This window comes from Bos javanicus, chromosome 21, assembly GCF_032452875.1.
Source record: "Bos javanicus breed banteng chromosome 21, ARS-OSU_banteng_1.0, whole genome shotgun sequence".
Classification (NCBI taxonomy): Eukaryota; Metazoa; Chordata; class Mammalia; order Artiodactyla; family Bovidae; genus Bos; species Bos javanicus.
Window position 1 is genome coordinate 69300243 of NC_083888.1, and position 14039 is coordinate 69314281.

The 14039-nt window shown below is 60.0% G+C and overlaps 1 gene segment (V, D, J or C); it reads right to left on the reverse strand.

The window, feature by feature from the left end:
• Nucleotides 1–6343: 6343 nt before the first annotated feature.
• Nucleotides 6344–13746, reverse strand: LOC133234048 (immunoglobulin heavy constant delta-like). The segment is given in 6 exon segments: nucleotides 6344–6586; nucleotides 7641–7750; nucleotides 8191–8337; nucleotides 12536–12856; nucleotides 12961–13601; nucleotides 13739–13746. Coding segments are annotated over 6 exon segments (1470 nt in total).
• Between the last annotated feature and the right edge of the window lie 293 nt (nucleotides 13747–14039).

The following is a 14039-nucleotide window of genomic DNA, read 5'->3' on the forward strand; positions in this document are numbered from 1 at the left end:
AGTCTCTGCTTTTCTTCAATCTTGTTCTTTCTGTTCCTCATACAGAAATTGGTAATTCCACTATCCTATCATCTAGCTCAACGATTCTTTTTTCTCAAAGTATCTTTGCTCAGATCTGTCTTGAACCTCTTGTTTCAGTTATTCTCCACATTTCTTCTTCAGAGTTTCTTTTTGGTTTCTTTTTAGCTTTTCTAGCTCCTTGTTGACATTTTCATTTTGCTTAGACATCATTTTCTTGACTTTCTCCATGTATTCATTTCATTCTTTGAGCATCTTTAAGATGGCCATTTTAAAGACTTTATCTAATAGATTTGCCATCAAATCTTTTTCAGAAACATTTTCTGTTGATTAATTTTTTCCCTTTGAGTTGCCATACATTCCTGTTTTTTGGTATGCCTTGTAATCTTTTGGTTGAATGATTGACAATTGAAAACAATAATGTGGTGACTCTGGAAATCAGATCCCTTTATTACCACTCTGGGGTTTGAAATATTTTTGGTAGTGTTTCGGTTTATTGTTTTTTTTTTTTTTTCTTTTTTGTTATGGTAGGCTGCCTCTGTGCCAATGACTACCCTGAGGTGTAAATTACCATCGTCTTGGGTGTTTTTTGAGCCTGTGCCATCCCAGGACATGCATGTCCACTTTCTAATTTTCCCTAAATACATTGTTGCCTTTGAATGTCTTAGTATTTGATGGTTCCCAAAGGTAAACAGGAAGAATAAAGGTAAGGGTTGGGGAAAAGAGGGCTCCAGCCCCTTAAGCCACCTCAGCCAGGGATGAGGGACTCACAACATTTGGGGAAGGTGATGCAGCAGAGGCCGCCCTCCTCTTTATAAGCACCTCTGTGCTTCCCCAGTGGCTCAGCAGTAAAGAATCCGCCTGCCATGCAGGAGCCACAGGTTTGATCCCTGGGTTGGAAGAGCCCCTGGAGGAGGAAATGGCAACCCACTCCAGTATTCTTGCCTGGGATGGGCTACAGCGCATGGGGTTGCAAAGAGTTGGACGGGACTGAGCACACAAACACACTGCAGTCAGAAGGAGCAACTGCAGCATAGATCTCTGATATTTGGAAGACTGCATCCTTTCTGCCCAGTCCCTGGCCCCTTTAAGCTATGTGAAAGTTACTCCAGGAGCCCATGTCCAGCTGTCTGCCATGTGGCTGCAGCTGGGGACTGGTTAGCTTCTGCACTTGACCAAAATTCATCACAGTGTTCCACCAAGTCTTCATCTGGAAGTTGAAGCCTTCAGTAGACCCCAGAGTTCCAAATGGTTACGTTAGACAGATTTCCTTTCCAAGTGCCTGCCCTGATGAAGTGTGGCACCTTCAGACCCTCTGCCTGTTTCAGAGGCAAGAGCCCTCCGCAGACCTTGTCATCGACTGCCTTCAGGGTGTTTTGCTGGTGACTTCCATGACTCTAGAGTGGACCTGCAGATCTTTTATCTCCTAGCTTCTCCCACAGTTGTGCAGAGTCTAGTTCTTCACACTCTCTATCCGTGGTGCTCATGGTGGTCCAGGACTCCTAAAAGAGCCCTGTCTGGCCCAACTGTACATCGTATGTCTTTCCTGGAGTGAAACACGGGTTCACGCAAAATATGCTACGTTTGAAGTCAATGGTAAGCTTTCTTCCAAACTGACTTTTCCAATTTGACTTCCCAGAAGCAATGCTTGAAAGATTCCATGGATCTACATCCTAAAACTTGGTGTGGTCAGACTTCTTAATTTCTGCCAATATCAATTTACTAAGTAATTTACTTTGCTCTTGATTTAACCCTTGAGTCGTGTAGGGGTATTTTTTTTTATCCCCTTGTCTGAGACGTCTTCCTCATTTGTAGTGCTTTCAGAGAACTTGGCACCAAGGTCTTGGTATTTGGCATTTTATCTGTGCCCAGGACACGTTGAACTTTACAGGCCAGGTCTGTGTTTGGTGAGAGTGGGGCTGCTAGGCTGTGCCGCCAGACCTTGCTCTCAGGTCTTGAGCCCAGTCCAGCTGTGTCCCGGCCACCTCTCTATAGAGACTGCACTTGGGAGCCCACTGGGACCCCCACAGCCTCTGACCAGACCATCGGGAGCAGGGATGGGGTGGGGCTCTGCCTTGTCACCCTCCCTCTCAGGCTGCTGCCTCACCCTGCAGGCTCCCGCCTTCCCTGCCCCTGCTCCCCGTGACCTCGAGGCTGCCCTTTGTGTTGACTCTGCTGTGAATTAAGGGCCCCAGCCCAGCTCCTCCACCTCTGACTTCATCTTGAGCCCCAAAGTCCTGGCTCCTGGCTCCAGCCTCCCACCCAGCACCCCTTCCTGGACCTCTGATGAGCAGCTCACAGCCTCATCACTGAAAGGAGAATTTTTGACCCTGGCACTCAGCAAATGGCACCGCATTCATGCTGTGAGGCAGGAGGCCCAATGGGGCAGTCCTCCTTCTGCAGACCCTTGGCTCAACCTCTAGGCTCACACCTGATCTGAGGGCTTCTCTTCCCTCCGCACCCCCCACCTCCTCCTACATTCCCATCAGGACCTCTGCACAGATCCTGAGGGCTCCTGAACTTCCACCCTTCCTCTTGCACAGCCTGCTTTCCAGTGAAAGGTTGGAAAACCCCAGCCACCCAGATGCCTCCACGGGCTTCCTGTCACCCCAGAACAAAGTTTAAAGCTCGAAAGTGCTGGTGTTGCCCCGTGTGGTCAGGCTGCTCTGACCCATCCTCTGTAGGCTCCTATCTGTTCACCTGGCCCCCTGGCCTTCCACTGCCCCTTGACCTTGCAAAGATGTTTGTCCCTCGGACCTTTACTCCTTCTGCTCCTTGTGCCTGGATGTGCCACCCAGACCTGCACAAAGCCTGCCTCCGCCAAGACCTTGCCAGGCACTGGGGTGCCCATCCTTGCCTGGCCGCCATGCCCTTCGTAGGCGCTGGCTGATTTCTAACTGTGTCATTTCTACCCTTCAGACAGGGTGCCACATGTGGTCACTCTGCGTGTGTTTTCATCTTAACGCCTGTGTGGCATGCAGTGGGTCTACATGAATAGCTGCCATTCACATGTGTGGGCTATTGTTGAAAGCCAATTTTCTGTGGTTATTTGTGGATTTTGACAATTTCATGTGTTTTACTGGTTATTTGTTGTTTACAACCCACTGGAGATGATCTCTCTACCTCCCACTGAAAACTTTTACTTGAAGTTTGTCCCATTTGTTTTGTTTATTTCAATGTTTATTTAGTTGGACTGTGTGACGGTTAATTTTATGGATTAACTTGACTAGGTCGCAGGGCCCACATATTTGATCAAACACTAATGGAAAGGGTGAAGGTGTTTGAAAAATGTGCTTAACATTTAAATCAGTAGATGTTGAATGAAACAGATTGTTGCACGTGGGTGGGCCTCCTCTACTCAGTCGGTTCCCCAAGGGAGCAGGAATTATACCCTTGGACTCAAACTGTAGCACCACCTCTTCCCGTGGTCTCTGGGCTGCTAGTTGCTTAACGTCTCTCTCCCTTATATCGTTATATCAACGTACACATGTACATTCACCTGTTTATTTCAGATATTTATTCTCTGAGGAACCCTGACTGATACAGGCTTTTTCAGGTTACATACTTCAGCCAATCTGTCTCTCATAGCATTTAACTTTGCTTACTGTGAGTTTCTCTTTATAGATTAAAATTTTCTCTCTCTGTAGGCAGATCTATCAATGTTATTTTTAAAGTTCCTGGCCGTGGTGTCATTCTGAGAAAACGCCTGTGTGCCCCAGCAGAACATAAATAGTCTCCCATCGTTTCCTTTGGTCTGAGTTTTGATTTGCATGGATGCTGCTGGTCCTGACCTTGCTTTTGTGCTGATGGTGAGACCAGGGGTCCCGACTCTTTGCTCTTCCATCTCCAGGCTCTCTTTTGAGGCCTTGTCCCACCACAAGTCATCCAGAATAGACTCAGCAACATGGGCCTGGCCGTGGGCCAGGAACGGACGTGAGCCCTGGCTGGAGTGTGCAGGCACGCTCATGCCCAGGTCTGGGGAGGCCTCGGTCCATAAGCCTTGGGGAGCAGGACTGGCTGAGACTGTTCCCCCCAAACACCAAGGGATGGGCGGGCAGTTGAACCCCGTGCAGGTGTCTGGGAAGTGACTCCCACAGCCTGGGACCAGGCTTGTCAGGCCTTGATTTAGGTGAGGGAGGGCGGATGGGTGCTGTTTGCTGCCTCGGCTGGGAACAGATGTTCGTGGCCCTGGAGGAGGGTGTGCGGGCAGGCGGGCTGCAGAGTGAGGGGGTAATGGCCCCACGCTCGTGGCAGAGTGGAGCCTGGGCCGCGGTGGTGCCGGGAAGGGAGATGGCTAGCCACGTGGAGGCCCCGGGGCACCTGCCTCCTGCAGATAGGCCTCCAGGCAGATGAAAGGGGAAGTCTGCTGGCAGGCGGCTCATGTGCTTTCCCGTGGTCAGGGGAGCTCCGAGCTAGGAGGGGTGCGGGGAGCTTGTGGGTGATAGCCCACTTCACGCTGTGCTTTGAGGCATTCTGTGAAAGTGTTTATTGGACAGAAAAGAGCTCAAGTCCAGACCCCTTGACTCAGACTGGCGCCCCAGGCTCAGGGGGTCACATCTGTGGGCCTTGGGGTCCCACAGCCCTCCCAGCCTCCCAGGGCCTGCAGGTGGGGTTCCAGGGCTTGAGCCCCCGGGAGGCGGGGCAAGAAGCGTGGGCCTGGGGACCGCGGGGGGTGGCGTGAGGCCGCACGGGGCTCCAGGGGAGTGGCCACTTGGGGGCCACGGGCGAGTCTTCCTTGGAGGCTCTGAGGCCCTCAGCCCTCTGGCCAAACGTTGCTTCCTCCCTTCACACAGGCCTCAGGGGCTGCGGGTCCTGGAACTGCCAGTCCTGCTGTCCAGGCTGGGGCGGGCAGTCCCTAGGGCTCCCAGAGGTGGGGACACCTGTGGAAAGTGGGCCACAGGCGTGGATGGCTGAGAACAGGGTGCGTGGCCAGTGTGGGGCTCCAGACGTGAAAATTTAGATTTCATTTTCTTGTTTTATTTTTATTAATTTTGCTGCCTCGGGTCTTCGCTGAAGCCCACGGACTTTCTGTTTGTGCTGTGGGATCAGTTGCTGCATGGCATATGAGTTCCCCGACCAGGGGTTGAGCCCATGGCCCCTTTGAAGCAAGGCTGATGCTTGACTGCAGGGCCACCAGGGAAGCCCTGATTCCATTTTTGATGTAACAGGAACCCATGATGGGGTTTGAGCGGGGGTTGCCAGATGAATGTAGGGTTGGAAATACCCTGCCGGCTGTGGGCTCGGGAGCAGCCTCACCCCAGCTCTGGAGACGACTTCGAGGTATCCTTTGGGGCCCACTTGGCAGGTGGTCACTCACTGAGATGGGAAGAGTGGGCGAGGGGGCGGTCTGAGGAGGGCCGTCACTATGGGGACACTCTGGTCAGTCAGGGACCTTGTGGCCTGTTCTGTGCTGGGCGCCCTTGGTGTCTGTCTCTCCATGCGTACTTGCTGGCATCTGCTGCACACGGTCTCTGCTCACACGGAGCATCGGGAGTCCCTGTGCTCTTGGGGTTAGCTTTCTGGGATAAAGAGACAACCTGCTGGTGTGACGAGTGTGTGACCCGTAGAATGTGCAGGAAGGGCGGGAGCTGAGAGCTCAGCAGGGAAGGGAGCAGGCAGGGGAGGCGGGACAGGAGGCCGGGGCAGGGAGGGGGTACTGCAAGGAACCCCAGGACCTGCAGACGAATTTCCGATGAAACGTGAGGCCCTTTCTGGCTGTGGACCAGCTGAGGCCTCATCTGAGATCTTGAGACAGGGCTGCTTGCCTGCTGGAAGGAGAGGGCTGTAGAGGGCACAGGGCAGTGGGTGGGTGGTTGACCGGAGGAAGTCCCCGAGGACCCACAGGCATGGCGACTGCCCCCGTGAGGGCAGCAGGTCTCCCATGGCAGCAAGTGTCACTTCCTGGTGGAGGTTACAGGCAGAGGGCAAGGTCTGTGCCTCCCCTGGGATGGGCTGCCACAAGGAAGGGAATTATTTCCCAGGGTTTGCACCTGAGCCCTGGGAGGATGGGGGGGCCTTGGCAGGAGGACACCGGCCTCTCCTGGAGCAATAATGGCCTCGAGTGGGAAGGGCTGATCTGGAGAGACAGTTGGTGTCTTTGTTTTTGTGGCTTCAGCAAATTACTGCAAACATTTGTTCCCTACACAGTGAGGCTACAAATCTGAAACAGTCTTGCTGTGCCTTGGCAAGCATGGTAAGGGCTGCCTGTCCTCCGGAGACCCCAGGGAGGTTCTGCATTGGTGCTTCTGCCTGCCAGAGCTTCAACCCGGCTCATGGCCCCTCCTGCATCCTCAGAGTCAGTAGACTTGTGTCCTTCGTCCGCCTCTCAGGCCTTCTGCTCTGCCAGCCCCCCGGCTGCTCCTGTGAGGGCCTGGTGATGGCTCCAGGCCAAGGTGCCGGGCCCCTCTCCCGTCTCAGGAGCCAAGCTCAGCCCTGACTTGGAGGCTGCGGGATCAGGACTGGTGTCCGTAGGGCGGGTCGGCCTGCTGTCTAGAACTGTGGTGCTGGTGTATTGGGAGTGAGATGCGTTGCTGACCTCCAGGCCTGACACATGCAGTAAGGTCCATGTCTGGGATGAGAGGCGAGCAGGAGCTGTGGACAGGCACTCCTGGCCATACGCCAGGTGGGGGGGCGGATGGGGGCCAAGGGGGAAGCCCAGGACCAGGGGGAACTAACCAGTGAGCAGGGAGAACCAGACCCAACCAGAGAGCAGGGGAACAAACCAGTGAGCAGGGGAACTAACCAGTGAGCAGGGGAACTAACCAGTGAGCAGGGGACCCAACCAGTGAGCAGGGGACCCAACCAGTGAGCAGGGGAACGAATGGTGTGGAGTCTGGAGCCGACAAGAGGAGTGAGACACCGTGTCCAAAACTGGGACTGGCCAGAGATGGGATGCCCTCCTCCTGGTCTGAGAGGGGAGGCCAGACGGGACCTGCCCGAGGCCAGCACGGAGGAAGGGAGTCTGCCACACTGGCCTCCCTGCCTGGGGGCTGCCTGGGCCCAGGGTCACACCCGCCTACCGCAGGAACTCTGGACAGCGGCACGAGGGCCAGGAGTGACCAGGAGCTGACCAGTGCCAGCGTCTTCTCCAAGCCCCTTCAGGCAGCACTTTGCTCCACACCCTGCCCTCTGTGAGGGCATGAGGGGTGCCTCCTGCCCGTCTGATGGGGGCTCTGTGTGCCCAGCCTCTCCCGCTCCCCCCACTTAGGGCCCTCTCCTGTGTGTGTGAGTGCGCACACACCTGAGTGGTGCGTGGGCACGTGTGCTCTCACGTCTCTGAGTGTGAGTCCACGTGTGTGCGTGTGTGTGGATGCACACCTCCGCACGCGTGCCCACACGCATGTGCCCCACGTTTGTGTGTCTGCACGCATGTGGGTGTGCTTGTGTGTGCAGGGTGTGGCCCCACTGTAGGTGCACACATGCTTAAGTGTGAGGGCTGCCTGTGTGTGCACCCGTGTGTGCAGGTGTGGACACACGCATCTGGCGTGCCCAGTCCCTTCAGCGCAGTCGGCTCGGCATCTTCCTCCCGAGGCAGCCCCCTGCTGTGTGCCTGACCCTGCCCGCCTCTCCTGTGTGGGTGGACCCACTCAGGTGTTTGCCCTCGGCCTCCTGGGCTCTCTCACCTGGAAGATCTGAGGGCTGAGGCACAGAAATGGGAGGCAGGAGGAAGGACCAAAGCTCTTTATGCGGCAGACGGTGGGCACGGAGGCGGTGGGGGCCGGGGAGGGGGTGTCTGCAGCCAAGACCACCGGCTCTGGGGCTGCAGGACCAGCCTGGGGCCCCCTCTCTGCACCATGATGCCCTCCTCTTGGTCTGGGGGCTGGGCTCTGTGGTGGACCGAGTGTGGGGCTCCATGGCCTCTGTGCGCGGGGTGGGGTCCAGTGTGGGCTCCTCTGCCCTCTGGGAGCAGTGGGTGGTGTGGAGGCCAGGTTCTGTCCGTGTGGACCCGGCGTCTGCTCTCCGGGGCTACTTCACCTGCAGCAAAAGCCCCGGGGTCAGGAAGGGGCTGGGGCTCTGAGACCCAGGGCCCCTGGGCAGCCGAGCTGGGGACCCCACGTCCCCGTGACCCTGGGGAGTAAGTCCTAGTGCCCGTCCTATCCAGGGCTGAGTGGGTGGCTCCCCCAACCCTAGGGGCCCTGGCTCTGGACATAGGGCCCCACCTGCCTGGGCCACCTGCCTTGATGAAGGTGATGAAGCCGCCGTAGACCGCAGTGACGAGGAAGAGGGCCAGGAAGGTGAGCCAGAGTGGGCTGGCATCCTCCACATCCGTGCCGTCGTTGCTGCTCTCGTCCTGGCTCCACGGTGGCCAGGTGGCCAGACCTGTGGGGGAGTGGGCGCTGCTGAGGGCTGACCCACGCCCACCCCAGCACACGGCAGGCTGCTGACCACAAGAAGTCTGCCCGTGGGGCACGGCCACAGCCCCCCACACGGCTCCAGTGGCGTTGGGGCCCCGTGTGAACAACCTTCTCCCTGCGGGGCACGGATGGGGCACAGAGGGGTCACAGGGCCCGACGGGGCACAGAGGGGTCACAGGGCCTGATGGGGCACAGAGGGGTCAGAGGGCCCGACGGGGCATAGAGGGGTCACAGGGCCCGACGGGGCACAGAGAGGTCACAGGGCCCGACGGGGCACAGCGGGGTCACAGGGCCTGATGGGGCACAGAGGGGTCACAGGGCCCGACGGGGCACAGAGCTGGATGGGGCACAAACACAGTGGGGCAGATGGCCTGAAGCCGGCCTTCATGCCAGCATGAGTGCGGGCGGCGGGTGGGCAGCCCTGATGCCGATGTGGATCCTCAGGCCCCGCCCTGCAGGCTGCAGCGACAGCCTCTCGTAGAAGCAGCTGCTGTGTGAGGGTGAAAGGTGAGGCCGGGCGGTGTCCCAGCAGGAGGAACGGCGTCACGAGGGCCCTGAGTCGGGAGAGTGGACGGGAGCCTTGTGTACTGCAGCAGGGAGCTGGCCGAGGTGTCCACAGGAGGCCCGGGCAGGTCGAGGCTGGGAACCAGAGGCTTTAAGCCAGGGCCCAGTCTGTGCCTCAGAAGTCAGTCCTGCTGGACCTGGGGTGGGGGCCGGGGCAGGATGGGCCGGCCAGCTCAGAACCCTCATGTGGAGCCGCGCTCCAGTCCAGTGGGAGGGCCCGGGGCAGGGAGGAAGTGCTAAGTCCCGGGACCCATCACCGGGCCCGGACTTCCTAGTCCCTCTTTCCATGAGCATTCATTCCCTGGGGGTCCGCCTTGAGCCTGACCAGAGTGTGGGAGGTGGGCTCTGCAGGGCTGCCGTCCAGGAACCAGTGGTCACGGCACAGGAAGTAAGCATGGAGACTGTGCTCGCTCTCTGTGGGATCTAATGATGAAACAGCGATGCATCGTGGTTTCCGTTTGTCTCAGTTTTCCGCTAATGAGTTCATATTGTGTTCTGCAATGGTATGGATCCATGATTCATTGGAAAATTTTTCAAAGGCAGCAGCCCTTTGCCATGGAGAACCTGAAGGAACCTGTCCTAGACACATGGAATGCAGGGGTGAGTGGTCTGGGGGTCGGTGAGGCAGCTAAATGCGATGACAGGACCCCCTGGATGCGCTCCGTTCGGGTAAAGGCCAGGGGTCCCGGCTGCCCCATGGCCCAGCCATGGAGTCAGGGAGGTCTTCTCAGATGCACAGGAGAGCTCGTGTGAATGACAGGCAGGAGCTGCCGGGGTGAGAAGGCGGGAAAGAGCTCGGGTTGAGAAGCCATGTTGAGAAGAACTGCAGGCGAGAAAGGTCACGCCCCTTCACCTGTCTCTGCTGGGGCAGCCCTTTGGGAAGAGCCCGTGAAACCGTGGGGCCGGACGTTTTTCTCAAGGCAACAGGAGCCACCCACACAGCTTAAGCCGAGAGCTCGATCGCAATTGTTTTCAGCACAAGGTCTGGGTCACCCGCGGTCTAGCTTTATTTGCTGTTTTCATACTGACTATGGTGAAGGTTTTCTGCTTCTTTGCACGCCGAGGGAATTTTGATTGCACGCTGGCCATGGTGCACAGACAGAAAGTGAGCATGAAGTCGATGACGCATGTATACTTTCTGTGGAGTGAGCGCACTCTCCTCTGTCGGGCAGGGAGGGTGAGGAGCTGTGTTTTCACCAGGAGTTGAGTTGGGCTGGGTGGCGGGTTCCTTGGCTACTGGCTCCTGGCGTGGGAGTGGGGTGAGGCCCCTCCTCCTGGCGGGAAAGGCTCTGAGCCTGGACCTCTCCTGCTGTGGCCCCACCTGCTCTCAGGGGCTGCTCACAGCAGAATCCCTGGGTGGAGGGTCATGGGCCCAGGGGATTTTTCGGGGGCTAGCCTGTACCCACACCCTGGGCCAGCCTGTGTGGGAACTAAACCCTGGCTGGTTCCGTCACGTCCCTCTCGTCTTACGGATGCCCAGGCCTCTGTCCGCCTGTGTTGAGGATAAGGATACCTGCCAGTAGCCTCTTCTGACCTAAGGATTTGGGCCAGTTGGACACTGAGTCCTCGGCTCGTCTGAGACTTTAAATAAACATGATTTTTACGGTTTATTTGGCATTGACCTTTTGTTACCACCAGAGTGGCTGACCTACTGGCTTCTACATCCTACGTGGAAGCAGAACTTTGATGGGTGTTTGAAGGTCACCTTGGCAGCTGAGAGGAGGGTGGGCTGAAGGGGGACAGCCCTGGGCCGTGAGACCGGCAGGGACAGGAGGACTGGGGTGGGGTCTTCGGACAGAAGGGGCCGATTCGAGGGGCGCAGGACATGGGCGGGTGTCTTGGCTTCTGTGATGACAGAGGGCAGAGGGCCCTGGCTGCAGTCTGGGGGGCCGGGCTGACGCAGGCTTTCCGGAGATGCGGCCCGTGGTTGAGGAGCCTGGGGCCCCAGAGCAGGACCAGGAAGCAGAGGCCAGGGGCCCCCGGGGGAGCCTTCCAGCTGCTACTTTGTGAGAATGACCACCACAGCTGCCGGCCTGGGCCGAGCTGTGAGTGGCCTCCTTTGAGAAGAGGGCAGTGGCGGTGGGCTGGGCCTGGAACCGAGACGGAGGGGTGGCCTTCAGATGCAGGTGGACGGGGTGGGGTGTGGGGGAGCGTGGGAGTCCTTCAAGGAGAGCAGCAGACCCCTCAGGCAGCAGTGCTAGAAGTGGGGGGCAGCTGGCCCAGCGAGGAGGAGCTGCCGTCCCGGCTGTGGAGACCCAGGCTGCCTTACAGGGAGCGGCTCTGGCCGTCCTCCTCTGGTCTGGAGGAGGGCCCGCCAGGGAAGGCCCAGCGGCTGGTCAGCCCTGGGGCCGGGGCTGGTGCCGGCTGCGGTCCCTGGAGCGGGGCTGTTCCCCCGCCCCTCAGGGGCCCTGGGGTCTGGCCAGGCCTCCCGCAGCCTCTGCCACTCGCCCTGTACAGAGTGTGGCCCTGGCTGCTGGACGTAGCTTTGGCTCCCACAGGAAAGTGGGAAGTTTGGGTCAAGCCTCTGGGGGAGGCCGGTTCAGAGTGTCCTGTGACTCGAGGCTGCACAGTGCCCGGGCTGTGTCAGGCGGCCAGTTCGGCGTGAGGCTAGGCTGGGTCTAAAGAAGGAGGCCCTACGGGGTGTGTGGGGCAGGGATGTGGGCGGGGGGCCCTGCTGGGGGGCGCGTGGCGGGGGTGGGTGTGGGCATGCTGCGGCGGCCCCCCGGGCACCCTGCGTGGCCTTCAGGGCACACCATGCGAGGCCCGTCTCTCGCGAGGTGTCAGCGCCTGGGCTGTGGTCTGCATGTCTTCCCCACTCAGAGTGGAGCCCACAGCAGCTCAGGCCTGCAGGCTAGGTCCTGGACCCTGGGCAAGCCTAGCCTTCCTCTCCCAGTGCCCACTGCCTCGGGCCCCCGGCGGACACCTTCCCTGCCGGCCCCCCCACTGGGTGGGCTGGATGCCTGCCGGCCCGTGCGTCCTGCTGCCTCCCTGACTGGTGTGTCCACCGTGGTCTCGCGGGGCTGGGCTGCATGCTGCAGTGCCGGGGGAGGACACCTCAGGGGGGAGGGCGAGCCCTGGGCCCCCAGACCCCCTTCTCTGTGGCGCCTGCCCCTGTGTTCCTCCAGGAGGTCCACGGTCAGGGGCCGCTGTGGGTGTGTGCGAATCAGACCCCCTGGGAGCCCCAGTCCAGCCCCCGTCCTGGGCATACGTGGCCTCCCAGGTGCCGACTGGGCTCCCGGAAGGGTGGGTGGCTTGGGAGCGGGGAGCCTCGGACGCCCCCAGAGGGCAGCTGTTGAGGGTGGCCGCCCTCACTCCCAGCCCAGGGCAGGCCCCTGCTTTGTGCCCTGTGGCGGGCACATCTTGGTGGGAAATGGCTGCTTGGTCCTGGGGGGCGGGCAACACCTCCCGCCCTTCCTGGACCGGCGCACAGCGTGTGGACGTGTGTCCGGGTCCAGCGGGGCAGCTGTGGGGCTTCCAGAGCCCCAGGACCCCAACATGGAGCGGTCGCGTCCCCGCTGCCCGGCGCCTCTGGGGCTGCCCCTCACTCCCCTCCCCGTGTCCCGGCCGCTCAGATGGAGCCCCAGGCCCGTGTGACTCACCACCAGTGTCCAGGCTGCAGCTGCCATTGAGGAGCGTCCGGGAGGCCTCGTGGCTGACCACACAGGTGTAGGTGGCCCCCGCGTGGTCCAGGGGGCTGGAGACACGCAGGACACTCCAGGTGTGGGATGAGGCGCGCCCAGCCTGGGCCGTGGTGTGCGCCGTGGCAAACTGGGAAGGCTCCACTTCTTGCTGGCTCTCCAGCCACGTGAGGAGGATGTCCACGGGTGAGAAGCCGGACACCTCGCACAGGAGCCAGGCAGGGGAGAAGGGGCCAGGCGCGGTCACAGTGCGGAGGGTCAGATTGCCAGGCACTGAGGCGGCTGCGGGGAGAAGCCGTGTTATGCTCTCGAGCTGGGGCTCCAGGGGGTGGGTCCCCAGGGGAAGGAGGTGGCCGGGGTGCTGCGGGGCCCGCGGCTGCCCTCACCATGTTCTCTCTGAGCCATCAGGGTCACCGGTGACCGCAGGCAGGGGCCACTCAGTGTGCAGGTGACGTTGGAGCCTGAGGCCCACAGGGACCTGGGCAGGGCCAGGCGGCTGCTCTGGCTCCAGGAGCTGTTCATGTGCCAGGTGGGTCCCTCCTCCAAGGCCCCGCCGTGGGGCTGCCCATTCACCTCCCAGGAGAAGCGGGCATCCAGCGGGGCCTCCCCTGTGGCCAGGCAGGTGAACTCGGCCTTGTCCAGGAGCCAGAGGCCCTGGGGGGTTGGGGGCAGCAGGTGGACGCTGGGGGCCTGGGTGTGGTTCTGACACTCTGCGGGGAGGGGGAGGAGAGGTGTGGGGGTCTTGGTGTGGGAGCGGTGGGGTTGAGGGCTGGCCAGCGGCACCCGCCTGGCCCCAGGCCGGCCCTCTCCCCAGAGACCCCTGGCCACCCAGGGAGACATCACAGCCATGGTCCCCTTTGGAGGGTCGCCAGTGGCCCGGGGGCCAGTGAGGGAACTGCCCAGCTCCCTCCAGCAGCTCCTGGTCTGGGCCAGGGGTGCATCCAGGGTGAGGGGTGACTCTGGGCCCCAGCTGGGTGCCCGGCACTCAGAGAAGCTGGAGCCAGGTGCATGTTGGGGGCAGGGCAGCCTGGCAGGCGGCACAGTGTCTGTGAGGGTCTCAGCTCCACACTCAGTTCCTTGTGTGGGCTGGACCAGGGGAGTCCAGAGCTGGCCTGTGGGCCTCCCTCTCACCATGTGCCTCCCAGTGTGATCTGGGCACCTCACCCGTTCATGAGGGGCTGAGGGCCACACAGGGGCCTGAGGTGGCATCTGCCAGTGCCGAGCCCGGGCCTGGCCCACAGTCGGTGCCCCTGAGTTCAGGTGTGACTTCCTGGCTCAAGGTGTGACTTAAGGACTCAACAGAGAAGTCTTCGAGGGCGGCCTGAAGGGGCAGCGGAGGGACGGGCAGACAGGTGTGCGTGGGTGGGGCTGCTCACCTGGGCTGCTCTGCATGCTGACCGCCTTGTTGGAGCCCTCTGACCCGGATATCAGAGAAGGCACTGAAGTGGTCGGGGTTGGAGTCGAT